Consider the following 12,842-nt stretch of genomic DNA (forward strand, 5'->3'; position numbering starts at 1 on the left):
CACCGATGTAAGTACCCTACTACACCGACATCATAACTCCACTTCCATCAGAGGCATAGGGCTTATGTTGGTGTAGTTAGGGCAACTTATATTGGCTGTTGGTTGTCATTCTTGTCAATTTCACAGCTCCAGCATGAAGCCTGGCTGGCCCCCTGGCTCCCCACTCCCAGCCAGGCCACACGCTCCCCGTTCTGAGCCAGGCTGCTCCCTCCACTCCTGGGTCCCAGCTTCCCCAACCTGGCTGCTGCCCGGGCTCCTGACTCCCAGGTCCGAGCCAGGCTGCACCTGCCTGGAGGCTCCCAGCTCCCCATGGGGAGCCCGGGAGCTGCACTGACTCCTGGCTCCATGCTGGGAGCCATCCAGACTACGGGTGCAGTACTCCCTGATGGGCTCCCAGCTGCAGCGAGGAGCTGGGAGCCGAGAGCCTCGGGGGATGGGCAGCCCAGTCTATGGAAGCACTCCTGGTGAGGATGCACACCACTGACAGAAGGAGGGTAGTGTGGACATGGGTTGTAAGTCGACCTAAGATAGATTGACTTAACTTTCTAGTGTAGACATGCCCTAGCTCTGTGAACAAACCCAAAAGGTTTGGTGGGCTAATATATGCTTAGAATGTTAGAATGCTGAGAGAGCCTTTTCTCACAAACTACACCTCTACCTGTGCTCGGGAACCAAAAAATCTTACCACGTTATAGGTGAAATCGCATTTTATCGAACTTGCTTCGATCCACCGGAGTACGCAGCCCCCCCCACCCCCCGGAGCGCTGCTTTACCGCATTATATCCAAATTTGTGTTATATCGGGTTGTGTTATATCGGGGTAGAGATGTACCTGTGCTAGGTATAAAAAATAAAACATTGTCTCCAGACATAATTGCCTTTTAGTATAGTACAGCAATTGTTAGGGAAGCAGTAAGCAAGGAATGTCTGAGTATGCATTAAAACAGTCGTCTTATGGGATAGGTTTTGCGTGTTAACAAGGTGTCACTGAGTAATGGTCAGGACTAGAAAGCAGTTGAGTCAAGAGAGATTGTTTAAAACTGAGATTATTTTTAAGGCGTTGTCTATACTACCAAGTTCTGTCACCAAAAAGTGCTTTTTGTTGACAAAATAGTGCGTGCGTACATACTGCAATGCAACTTTTGTCTGGAAAAATGCCCCGTTTTGGCAACTAAATACATCCACCACAATGAGAGACTTGCATCTTTTTCCTCTACGTTTTTCTCAACAAAGTGCCAGTGTAGACGCCACGCTTGATCTCATCACTTTAATTGACCTCCAGGAGGTGTCCCACAATGCCCATCCTGACCACTCTGGTCAGCGGTTTGAACCATCCGCCCCTCCCCCTAAGAAGCCCTGGGAATTTTTGAAATTCTGTTTCCTGCTGTCTCAGCGTGGAGAGGTCTCATTGCATCGTCCCAGGTGACCATAGCAGGTTATTGCACCAAACGCTCTCCCGCTTGGACCGCTGCGGAGCTGTTGGATCTGATCAGTATATGGGGAGAGGAGGCTGTGCAGTCCCAGCTGTGCTTGAGCCACAGGAATTGGGATACCTACTGGCACATTTCTCGAGGCTTGTGCAAAGAGAGCTATGATTGGGACGTGCTGTAGTGCAGAGCAAAGAGAAAGGAGCCGAGGCAGGCAAACCATGAGGCAAGGGAGGCAAACCGTCGCCCCAGTGTTTCACCGAAGACCTGCTGATTCTATAAGGAGCTGGACGCTATCCTCGGTGGCAGCTCGACTGCCAAGAGCCTCGTGGATACTTCGGAGGGAATGGAGGCGGCAGAAAGAGGACCTAACCCGGAGACAAAGTTATTGTTGAAGAGGTGGAGTTAAACGAGCATGTGCAGCTCCTGGCGGGGACACCTGGTGGGGCAGGCAGCCAGGAACTGTTCTCTACTCCAGAGGTGTCTAGCCAGTCTCAGCAGTCGCTCTCCAGGGAGCAAGAACCAGGAGATGAGATACCTGGTAAGTGGCTGTGGCTTGTGTAGCGTGGAGATGGGTTCAGGATATAGAAATGTGGGAGGCTGGCTGTGTTTCTATGAGGTGGACATTTCCCTGTGTAGCTAATGGGTATGGCAGAATGGTGTTTGTACACACAGAGATCTCACAGGAATCCTCCAGAGAGATCTCCAGGAAAGTTTCCTGGAGGTACTTGGGAATCCTCCGCAGAGCAGCTTTGGTCCTTTCCCCATTATAGGAAACTTTCTTGCACCATTTGGCAATCACTTGTGCAGGGACCAAAACGGCACATAGGTGAGAAGCATAGGGAGCAGGGCAGAAGCCACAAGCATGGAGCAGACGTATCCTCGTTTCCCTGCGTACCCGTAGCAGTCTGCTAGAATGACTCCCGCCTGTGGAAAAGTGTGGGAGAATTTTTTCCATAGAATGCTGCACCATGACGCTTGCAGAGAGTGCGTTCTTTTCCCCATACAGAGCAACCTCCCCTCCTCGGTCCCTCCCACTCCCTCGCCAACACTCACTATGCTTTGGCTGTTCACGGAGATGTGTGCCTGGCTAGGGTCAGTGAGAAAGTGATTGCAGTGTTTCACAGGGTATATTTTACTGAAACGTGTCAATGCTGTGCGTGAATTTAACAATCCCGCTTCTGTGCATTGTCCCCTGTGCTTCACCAGGTGTGGCCTTCAGGAACACCCTACGTACGCCTGCAGAGCGTCTCCGCCAGATAAGAAAGTGCCCAACACGCAGCAAAGAAGACATGTTCTGGGAGGTATTGCAGTGCTTCAATGCAGAAAAGAGGGAATGTAAGGAGTGCTGGGAAGCTGAACGGCAGGACAGAATAGAGAATCAAGCATTTGTTCAAGATGCAACTGAGAGGATGATTACTGTAATGTAGGAGCAAACGCAGATGCTGCAGCCCTTAATAGGGCAGCAGATCTGTAGAGCTGTAAGGGATATGCTGGGTCTCCCAGGATCACTATGGGCATTTCAACATCCTCTACTGTAATCTTCTGGTTTGGAAAGAAAGTCCCCGCTTGAAATTTTCTGTACCGCACGGTGTTCCTGAAAATGCGGGCATTATGCACTTTCCCAGACCACCCTGCGTTGATGTCAGTAAAACGGCTGTTGGTGATCCACAAGTGCCTGAAACACCATGGAGAAGTACCCCTTCCTATTGATGTACTCGGTCGCAAGATGGTCTGGTGCCAAAATTGGAATGTGTGCGCCATCCATTGCTCCCCACACACAGTTAGGGAACCCCACTTCCACAGTGGGGGCCATGGCTGGTGATGGGGTCAGGCGTGGGGGCAGGAGCCGGGGCCATGGCTGGGGGCAAGGCTGGAGCAAAACTGGGGGTGGGGCTGAGTGGCGCTCCCTCCTCACCATCTGTGGGGGCTGGCCTGGGCCCATCACGCCCCCCCACGAACGTTCCTCTGCACCCTTCTAGGGAGGTGCGCCCCACAGTTTGGGGACCTCTGGGCTAAGGGCTTCTGCCCCGTGTGGAGGGGAGGTCGGTACTTCAGCCCTGCGGGGAGCACCTGCTGCAGCTCAGTGCTTCAGCCCCATGGGGTGTGCTCTGCTCTCAAACTTCTGAAGATTATTGTATGCCGGTCGGAGGGTCAGTAAGTTTGGCCACCCCATATTATCTGTGCGAGCTTTAACTTTACTGATCATGGTGAGTCCAGTCTAAGATTTTTCCATGTTTTCCTTGGCATATAAAAGTGAAGTTCTTGTTACCTAATTATGCATAGTGCATAGTTCACTGCAAGCTGGTTTAAAATTTGGTCTGCATCAGACAAAGAATTCTGTGCTGCATGGGACTGATGACATTGGAAGTCAGAGTTAACCCCACCAGAGCTCCTCAGTTGCCAGTCCCCGATATCAGAGACCTTGGTAGCTGCCAAAAAAAAATGGACAAGTGGAGACCACCACAGCAGTTTGAGGACCCCGGTTGAGCCTTACAGTTAAATCAGTGTCTAGAAGAAGGCTGGACTAGCCCATGGAGGGGAGGAAACTCTCCATTTGCGCTGGGATCAAAATTGTACTGGCTACAATTGTATTTTAAAACATAGTGGTTGCTCATAAGATCTAGCATGTTTTCCATGATCAGTGTGGACAGTGACCTTTTTTTTGGGGGGGGAGGTGCTAGGGATGGTGTTAAACTGTTATAAATCCCATTTTCTAGGGTCCACCTGCACTGTGAAACTTTCCATGTCAGAGCAGAGCAGTCTAAAACGGTAATTCTTTGACTGTGCTATAATGCAATTTGGTCTTGCTTGTGTGAATCATAGGCCAGGAGCAGTGACATATTCAGATGAGTATTATTAATAAAGCCTTTCTAGTTCTGTTGCCCTATCCTTCCAAGGATCACAAAGTGCTCTCCAATCAATGAATTCCTGTGAAGTGATAAGCCCCATTTACAGGTGGGGTAACTGAGGCACAGAGTTTAAATGACACCAATCAAGTTTGCACCGAAGTTGAGTACAGAGTGTCTGTTTTCTCATTCAGTCCCTTTCTTTATCCTCTAGCTTATGCTGCATGGCTTTCAACTGACTTTTTCCATCCTTGTGCATTTAACACCTGCCTTCAAAAAACAAACAAACAACTGCTACTACTCTGGGGGCTCAAAAGCCGCTGCCTTTTTTTAATCACAGGTGCAGATTTTAAAATAAAGTTCAGCTGCACTTGAAAATTGGTGAAAAGCACTGTCTGCTTTTAATGTGATCATAGCAAAATTTACGCCATTTCCTCTTTACGGTGACATCATCCCAGAATTCACTTTCTGCTTATGGAGTCTGATCCTCCCATTGCAACCATCATGCACGTTAGTGGTGTTTAACTTGCATGGTCTTCTGGAAGAATTGGTACCCAGACCTCCGAAGGTAATTTTAAAAAGTAAGAAATAAAAAAAAAAGGGCATATTACAAAAGCTCATATAAGACTTGCATAAATGTTTTTTGCTCTTATGTCCTAGAACAACTGACTTTAAGGTTGAATCAGTCACTATAAACCTGAAATCAGCACACTTCTGTTGACCAGGATTTGTGTGGGTGTGGTGGGGGTGTTTAAAAGGGGTCAATTGGTTTAACATTTAGAAGATCATTGTGCATGTAATGGCACCACTGTGATTTTTGTTTATCCGATACCCATTATTTTTACAGCACAGTATAGAGACTAAGGTCCTTGCCCCCAATGCTTACAGTCTAGTTTGTCCTGATCCAAGTGAGAGTAACACACAGTATGGAGAATGAGGAGGGAATGGATGAAGTTGACAGTAATGGGATCACAAAGGGCTTGTCTATGTGGGAAGTTCAGCCAACTTAACTATTGGAGTGAATTGAACGTGCGTGAGTTAAAGCACATTAAACCCTTGAGTGGGCACTCTCATTCAGAAATAAAGTTGCCTTAGGCCAGATCAACACTACAGATCTATATCAGTATAACTATGTTGCTCAGGTGAAAAATTCACACCCCTGAGCGACAGTTAGGGCCTTACCAAATTCACAGTTAATTTTGGTCAATTTCACAGTCAGAGGATTTTAAACATTGTAAATTTCATGATTTCAGCTTTTTAAATCTGAAATTTGATGGTGTTGTAATGGTAGGGGTCCTGACCCAAAAAGGAGTTGGGGGGGGGGGTGTTGCGGTACTGCCATCCTTACGTCTGCACTGCTGCTGGCAGCGGCGGCGCTGCCTTCAGAGCTAGGCAAATGGAGAGCGCCGGAGCCCAACTCTGAAGGCAGAGCTGCTGCCAGCATCAGCGTAGAAGGAAGGATGGCATGGTATGCTATTACCACCCTTACTTCTGTGCTGCTGCCTGCAGAGCTGGGCCCTCAGTCAGTAGCCACCATTCTCCGGCCACCCAGCTCTGAAGGCAGCAGCGCAGAAGTAAGGATGGCATGGTATGCTATTGCCACCCATACTTCTGCGCTGCTGCTGGCGGGGTGCTGCCTTCAGAGCTAGGTGCCCGGCTAACAGCCGCCGCGCTCCAGCCATCCAGCTCTGAAGGCAGTGCAATAGTAAGGGGGGCAATACCATGCCCCTCATAACCTTTTGACCCCCCTGCAACTCTCTTTTGGGTCACAATCCTCAATTTGAGAAATGCAGGTCTCCCCTGTGAAATATGTATAGTATAGAGTAAAAGCCCACAGAAGACCAGATTTCCCAGGGGGAGATCAGATTTTGCACTCTGTGACGCGTTTTTCATGGCTGTGAATTTGGTAGGGCTCCAGACATAGTTATACTAAACCCCGTGTAGACAGTGCTGTGCTGACAAGAGAGCTTCACCTGTCAACATAGCTACTGCCTCTAGAGGCTTTGGATTAGCTACACCTCCAGGAGAAATTCTCGCGTCGACATAGTAGTGTCGTCAGTAAAGTCCAGCTATCGGGTACTCAGGCCTTATGTATACATCAGCGTCATTGTAGTCAGCTCACCTCAAAGTGCCTCGTGTCTGCACACAATCTGTTTTTAAACCAAAATATGTCGTAGCTAAGTCCACTTCATGATGAGTGTGTTCATTCCTAACTGTATCACTTCTGGCAGTCCTTCAGTTACTATTCCCCACTGCATTGCTTCACACCTGGATTGACCTGTCTGTGTACCTCTGTGCCCCACCATTGCTTTGGGATCATCTTGACCTGATGTCATCTCTTCATTGAAATGGTGGCAGGCAGCCATGAGTAATCCTTTCTGATGCCAGGTAGTAATGAATTTACATACTCGATATAGCTACTATGGCCCCCTGTGCCTTTCGCGTAGACTCCTTCAGAAGTCCTGGACTTAATTGCCCTCTTTGGAGAGCAGCATATTTAATGCAATCTGGAGAAGAGTCACCAGAATGCAGATATCTACAAGACACTGTCAGAGCAAATGAAGACAAGGGAGCACTCCTGGTGCTGGTCCCGTTGCCAATTTAACTATATTTGTATGGAAGCACTTCAGATCACTTTGTTTTGCCAGTGTACTTTCCTTGTTAACCAAATGCACATGCATCATCTTGTTTGTACTAATTACTGCCATGATCACGGCACTCTGCAGTGGGTCTACGCTACCTGATAGAAGTTAAAAAATGGCAGTGGCAAAATTAATGGAAGCCAGGATATGAATCATGGGAATTTTAGTTTGACCCTGCCCCCATCAGTCCCAGAATTCCTCTAGATTCCAGTAGCCATCCCACAATGCCCTGTGAGAAAAGTCACAGAGCTGAGCTGAGGAACATTGCACCGGGGAATATCTGCCCAGAATGCTGAGCAGTAAAGTAGAACAGGGGCAGAGCTGTGTGTATTCAATGATTAACAAGGGGAAAGTACCTTAAACCAACATAACAAAGAGGTTTCGATGCACTTCAATTTAATATAGTTAAATCACTGCATGGAGAGCAAACAAACTAGATAGATGTAATATCATTGTGTCAATATGGTCTCAATCTTTGTATGTTAAATGCATAGTAACAATGAAAAGGAAAAGCAACTAAACATTAGTTGACAGACTATCCATGCACATACTCCACTCAACCACTAAAAGGACTGTACTAGATGGAAGTGTCCTGTAATCTTGACAAGGAAATTTAAGAAAATACTCAGAAATCTTGAATATACCCACCCATTTTAAATGTTCAGATTTAGTAATAGGGAATTGAATGTGCTCTCTTCAGAAGTATGTTTAGGTGTTGATATAGCTATTGCCTGTATCTAAGGAAGGGAATAAAGAGAATTTGAAACCTGGCTTAAAAGCATTGAGCACGAATCACTTCACATAATAAATGTAATCCTTATTCATTCCATTGGCATTGCTTGTATTACCTTATAATGAGGCTGTTGAGTGTGAATGGAGGCGGTCTTGGTAATTCCACTGGAATTCTGCATTCCTGCAGCTGCAGTCGAAAGGCTAGGATGTTAGCGAAGATTCATGACATGGAAAAGTAGAATAGGTCAGTGTAAGTAAGCATTACAACATGAGATTCAGAGCCATTATTTGTTGCTACTCCATTGCAGTTCCCTAAACATGATACTCCTAGTATCAGCACGTGATGACTGGGTCACTTGTGTGTCTTGCATAACCCTCCTCACAATATTGTTGTTTAATCCTTCTTTTCACAATTCAATGGCTTAAATCTTTCAAAGTGTAAACTTGGTACATACAATATCTATTTGGAAAATAAATGGTCTCTGAGTGAGTAGATAGCCCTCAGTTGTTCTTGGATCTTTGCTAAGTTCATCTACCTCCAGAGCACAGCTCAAGCAATACTCTTTTCCTTTTTAAGGGAGGTAGCACTATGCAGGGCACCATACTTGATGTGAAGAGATCAGAGTTTTGTCCTTGTCTCTACCACTGACTGTGAACTTGAGGAGTTACTTAAATTGAGTCACAGGGATAGGGATAATAGTGCTCACCCATCTGTTTTGAGATGTGTGGATAAAACCAGAAACGGGGGTGCAAAGTGATTTAGGCTATAGAAATAATGCATCTGGTGGTGTGATCAGTTACAGTGTTTCTTACAGTTTTAAAAAATGGCATGGGTTGAGGGACTGGTGATTTCTTTCCAAGCTGTGCTGTTAGGAGAATACACCTCCACAGACCAGAACTCTGAAGCAAAACAGTGCTCTAAAATAACGTACACCTCTACCTCGATATAACGCTGTCCTCAGGAGCCGAAAAATCTTACCGCGTTATAGGTGAAACCGTGTTATATCGAACTTGCTTTGATCCACCAGAGTGCACAGCCCTGCCCCCCTGTAGCGCTGCTGTACCGCATTATATCCAAATTTGTGTTAGATCGCGTTATATTGAGGTAGAGGTGTATGTGGAGAATCTGGACTGTGTGTTTGCTGTGTTAGATACATGCTTCTCAGATGCTGGAGACATGCAGAGTTTCCCTTGAAATATTAAATATTTGAAAACGTTAGAGGGAAGGGAGAAGTGCAATAGTTTATTTTGGCGCGATTACTTATTAAAACAAATATGGAGAGAAGCTTTCAGGGCGGGGAACACATGGAGGGAAAATATGAAGTCATGCTGGGGTCACTCCTCTTTGTGGATCCCAAGAGCTCTAGTCATGTTTGCAGCAATGGTGTTCCACACATTGTGATTGTGTGTACCTATGTGATCTGCTGAAGTGTTTTTTGTTTGTTTTTGTTTTTTTAAGAATTAGAAGAATACATATTACATACATTCTGTTTTATTTCTACTGTGTAGAGCAGGGATTTTCAACCTGTGGTCCGCGGACCTGTTGAGATCCACAGACTATGTCTAAGGGGTCCAAAAAGGTGGTTGTTACCATAGAACAGTGTTTTCAAGCTGTGGTCTGGAGACCCCTGGGGGTCTGCAGATTGTCTAAGATTTCCAAAGGGGTCCACACCTCCATTCAAAAATTTTTAGGGGTCCGCAAATGAAAAAAGGTTGAAAACCATTGTTGTAGAACAATGTAAAAGCATGTATGTATTTAAACAAAGGGAGGTACATCAATGTAGACAACCGAGGAGCCGAGCCACATGTGGGTTGGACATACCACAAATACAAAATTGGGGAGAGCAGCAAGCAAGACCATACCCTTCACAAACCTGCAAAGCAGTGTTAAGGGTGGGAGAGGCCATTGGGGTTCTCAAAAGTATTGCCCCTCTATGTAATAATTATTCAGAAAGTATAATTACTTCAGTTCTACGTGTGTGAGTCTATACAACAGTAAATATCACAGTGGTGTCAGAATTGTACATCCTGGGGAATAATGCATATTCCTCTCCTGCATTCTACTTAGTGTGGTGAGTGGGAATGGCTGCCAGTGTACTCCTGTGCAGAGAAGCAAAAGTTCAAAATATTAGTGTAAAGTGCTGTTGCTCTTTGGCGTTAGGACATTGTCTCTCCTTTGCCAGTCTGTGCATTCTTACTGCTGTAAATTCCCATGTACACCTATGGGGTTATATAAATAATAATAATTAGCCCCTACATTGTTTTGCGTTTCTTTGACTCTGAGGAAATGCCTCAAATGACGCTGTCGTTGCTCCCAGGGCAAGGAAGACGGGTTGATTTGTTCTCTGGAAATGACTGATGAAATATGTTAGTAGAATCCTGCTGTTGACCTAAATCGTAGGCAAGTTGGAACAATGAGGGGTTAAGTATGCTATGGGCGTTACTAGCCTATCTGATGTCATGAAGTCAGACAGCCAAAGCCTGAAGGGGGCCCTTTGTTGGCAGTTTAACGTAAGCAGCTCTGCCTGCACGAAGTGCCTAACGGAGTGAGAGTATGAGGGAAAGAATGGCAGAGTTTTGGAGCTGCCGCAAGAAGTAACTGCTTCCAACTTAGTAGGATTTTTTTTCTCTCCCAACAAAAGAGTTAACAAAAGGGGAGCAAAACTTGAGTTAAGTTTCTGGGACTGGTACTATGGGCCCTGTGGATTATCTGTCTCTCTGGCTTATTCTTTTCATGGTTTTAAGAGTGCTGGATTTTTAGATCTCTTAACGGGAAACTCTTTTTTGTGTATGTGAAACCTAAGGGGGAGGGGAGAGAACACACAAGCCGAAGCCAAACTAACAAATGAAAATGTTGGAGATTTGCTTGAAATTGGTGGGTTGCAAATCGAAAAAAGGACTTTCCTCTTCCTCCAGCTGCTATTTGGAAGGTAAGTTCAAAACTGTGGCTCTTTGAAGTGGATTCTGGGGGAAGTCTTGGCAACTTGAGGCCTAACAGCTGGATTCCTAAAGTCTGGAATCCCTTTGCTTAGGCCTCTGGTATATTGTGTGACTCTGCGTTGTGAGAAGAGCAGCCAGATTGTGTGGTCGTGGACCTTAACAGAGAAGTCCTTCCTGCACTTTTGAGTTGGAGCTGGAACGGAGAGACTTCTTATTTTCAAAGTTAGCCTAAGCTCATTAGTTTATTCTCACTTATGGAGATGAGGAGAATTTTCATGGTATATGTGGCTCTGTGTTTTCAAAACCAGGTGATTTTCATTAACTACAGTATACAAAGCGAACATGGCCCTACCATTTATGGTTGTAAAATTTCAAGGGATCTTACTGCTGATAAAATAAACAAAGCCATATCTGCAGGCCTTGCATTTAGTTTTGCCTGCAGAAGGGTCTCCCTTTTTGTGGGGAAAAGGGGGCAGGGAGAGAAGCCTCTCTTGAAGTTAGGAATGAAATCTAAAGAAGCCTAGATGCTTGAAAAGCATCTTACATTTAATTTAGATCACCAGAGCTGGTTGAATACTGCAAAATATTTTCTGCCAATATTCAGTTGTATTGTTTTAATTCATTTTGATCAGACCTTTCGTGTTTGCTTTCCTCAAGAGTTCATGCAACTGAGTTTCACTTCCATGAATGCTCATGGAAAGCGAATTTCCAAGTCACATGTATAAGTATTTGTGGAAACTGAATTTTAAATTTGTATGCATGATTAGATAGAGAGGATTGGCCTTGTGGTTAAGGCACCGGACTGGGAATTGAGAGAGATGGTTTCCTGGCTCTGCCACATATTTCCTGTGTGACCTTAAGCAAATTACTTAATTCCATCTGTAAAATAGGGATAACATTGCTTTTCTCCGATCTTTGTCTGTCTGATTTATTTCCCTTATAAACTCTTCAGGACAGGGACTGTCTTTCGCTAGGTGTTTGTACAGACACCAGTGCAGTGGGTCCCTGATCTTCTTTGGGGCCTGTAAGTGCTACTGAAGTTCAAATAATATGCATTCCAGAAGTATGTTGTTCACTCATCAAATCAGGGACCAGAAACCAAACCTTGTGACTTAACTTGACCAATCATGGCTAACTGTTGCTCAAGAGTCAAATCTTAATCAGAGAAATGTTCCCAATTAATTTATAGATTAAAAAAATCACAAAAGACATGAATAATTTCTAATAAATCAAATTGAAGAAATTGTGATTTGCTTGTAGCTAGCTAAATAATAGTCTGAATTTGTAAAATATGTTTGCTGGTTCTGAATTACTCGTTCAGCTCTAATATCAACAAGAACAAGTGGCAAAAGCTTACTTTCCCCTGCTTCTTTCTTTTTCCATCCCTTGTAAGATTTTTTTTCCCCCTGTGTTAATTAAAAACTATCATGTTGGGAGATCCAGTAGTGGCCAGACTTGGATATAAAATAGTTTTATTTTGCCTGAGTAGACAGGGCTGAACCAGTCTACAGAACTACTAATTCTATGCAATCCAGGTCTGTGCCACTCTTCTTTAATACTGTTTTCATTCATAGACATAGATTTCAAGGCCAGAAGGGACCACAGTGATCATCTAGTCTGATCTCCTGTATAACACTGGCCATAGAACTTCTCCAAAACAATTCTGAGAACATATTATTTTAGAAAAAAATCAATATTGATTTTAAAATGGTCAGTGACGGAGAATCTACCACAGTCCATGGTGAATTGTTCCAATAGTTAATTACTCCTGCTGTCAAAATATATGCCTTATTTCCAGTCTGAATTTCAGCTTGTAGCCAGTGGATCATGTTACACCTTTCACTGCTAAATTGAAGAACCCATTATTAAATATTTGTTTCCCATGTAGGTACTTACAGACTGTCATCAAGTCACCCCGGACCTTCTCTTTAAGTTAAATACATGGAGCTTCTTGAGTCTATCACCATAATACATGTTTTCTAATCCTTTAATAACTCTCTCCAATATATCAACATCCTTCTTGAATTATGGGTATAAGCACTGGACACAGTATTCCTGGAGTGGTCACACTGGTGCCAAATACTGAGGAAAAATAATTCTCTATTCCTACTCAAGATTACCCTGTTAATGCAATCCTGGGGTGCATGATCTCTTTTGGCCACAGCATCACACTGGAAGCTCGTGTTCAGCTGATTATCCACCAAGACCCCAAATCTTTTTCAGACTCACTGCTTCCTGGGATAGAGTCCCCAT

General features: G+C 44.8%; 1 protein-coding gene across 6 annotated transcripts in view; it reads left to right on the forward strand.

The window, feature by feature from the left end:
* ABL1 (ABL proto-oncogene 1, non-receptor tyrosine kinase) overlaps positions 1 to 12,842 on the forward strand; it is a 111,967-nt gene that overhangs the window by 58,802 nt on the left and 40,323 nt on the right. For 2 of the 6 annotated variants that reach the window (XM_044992609.1, XM_044992608.1), the window contains exon 1: positions 10,173 to 10,579. The exons of the other annotated variants lie outside the window; for them this stretch is intronic. Coding sequence is in view for 1 of the 2 variants with exons in the window: in XM_044992608.1 (XP_044848543.1) it covers positions 10,495 to 10,579 (85 nt within the window). In the remaining variant the exon portion in view is untranslated. Of the gene's footprint in view, positions 1 to 10,172; positions 10,580 to 12,842 lie in introns of those variants that run through there. 6 annotated transcript variants of the gene reach the window in all.

This window comes from Mauremys mutica, chromosome 18 (assembly GCF_020497125.1).
Source record: "Mauremys mutica isolate MM-2020 ecotype Southern chromosome 18, ASM2049712v1, whole genome shotgun sequence".
In the NCBI taxonomy this organism is placed as follows: Eukaryota; Metazoa; Chordata; order Testudines; family Geoemydidae; genus Mauremys; species Mauremys mutica.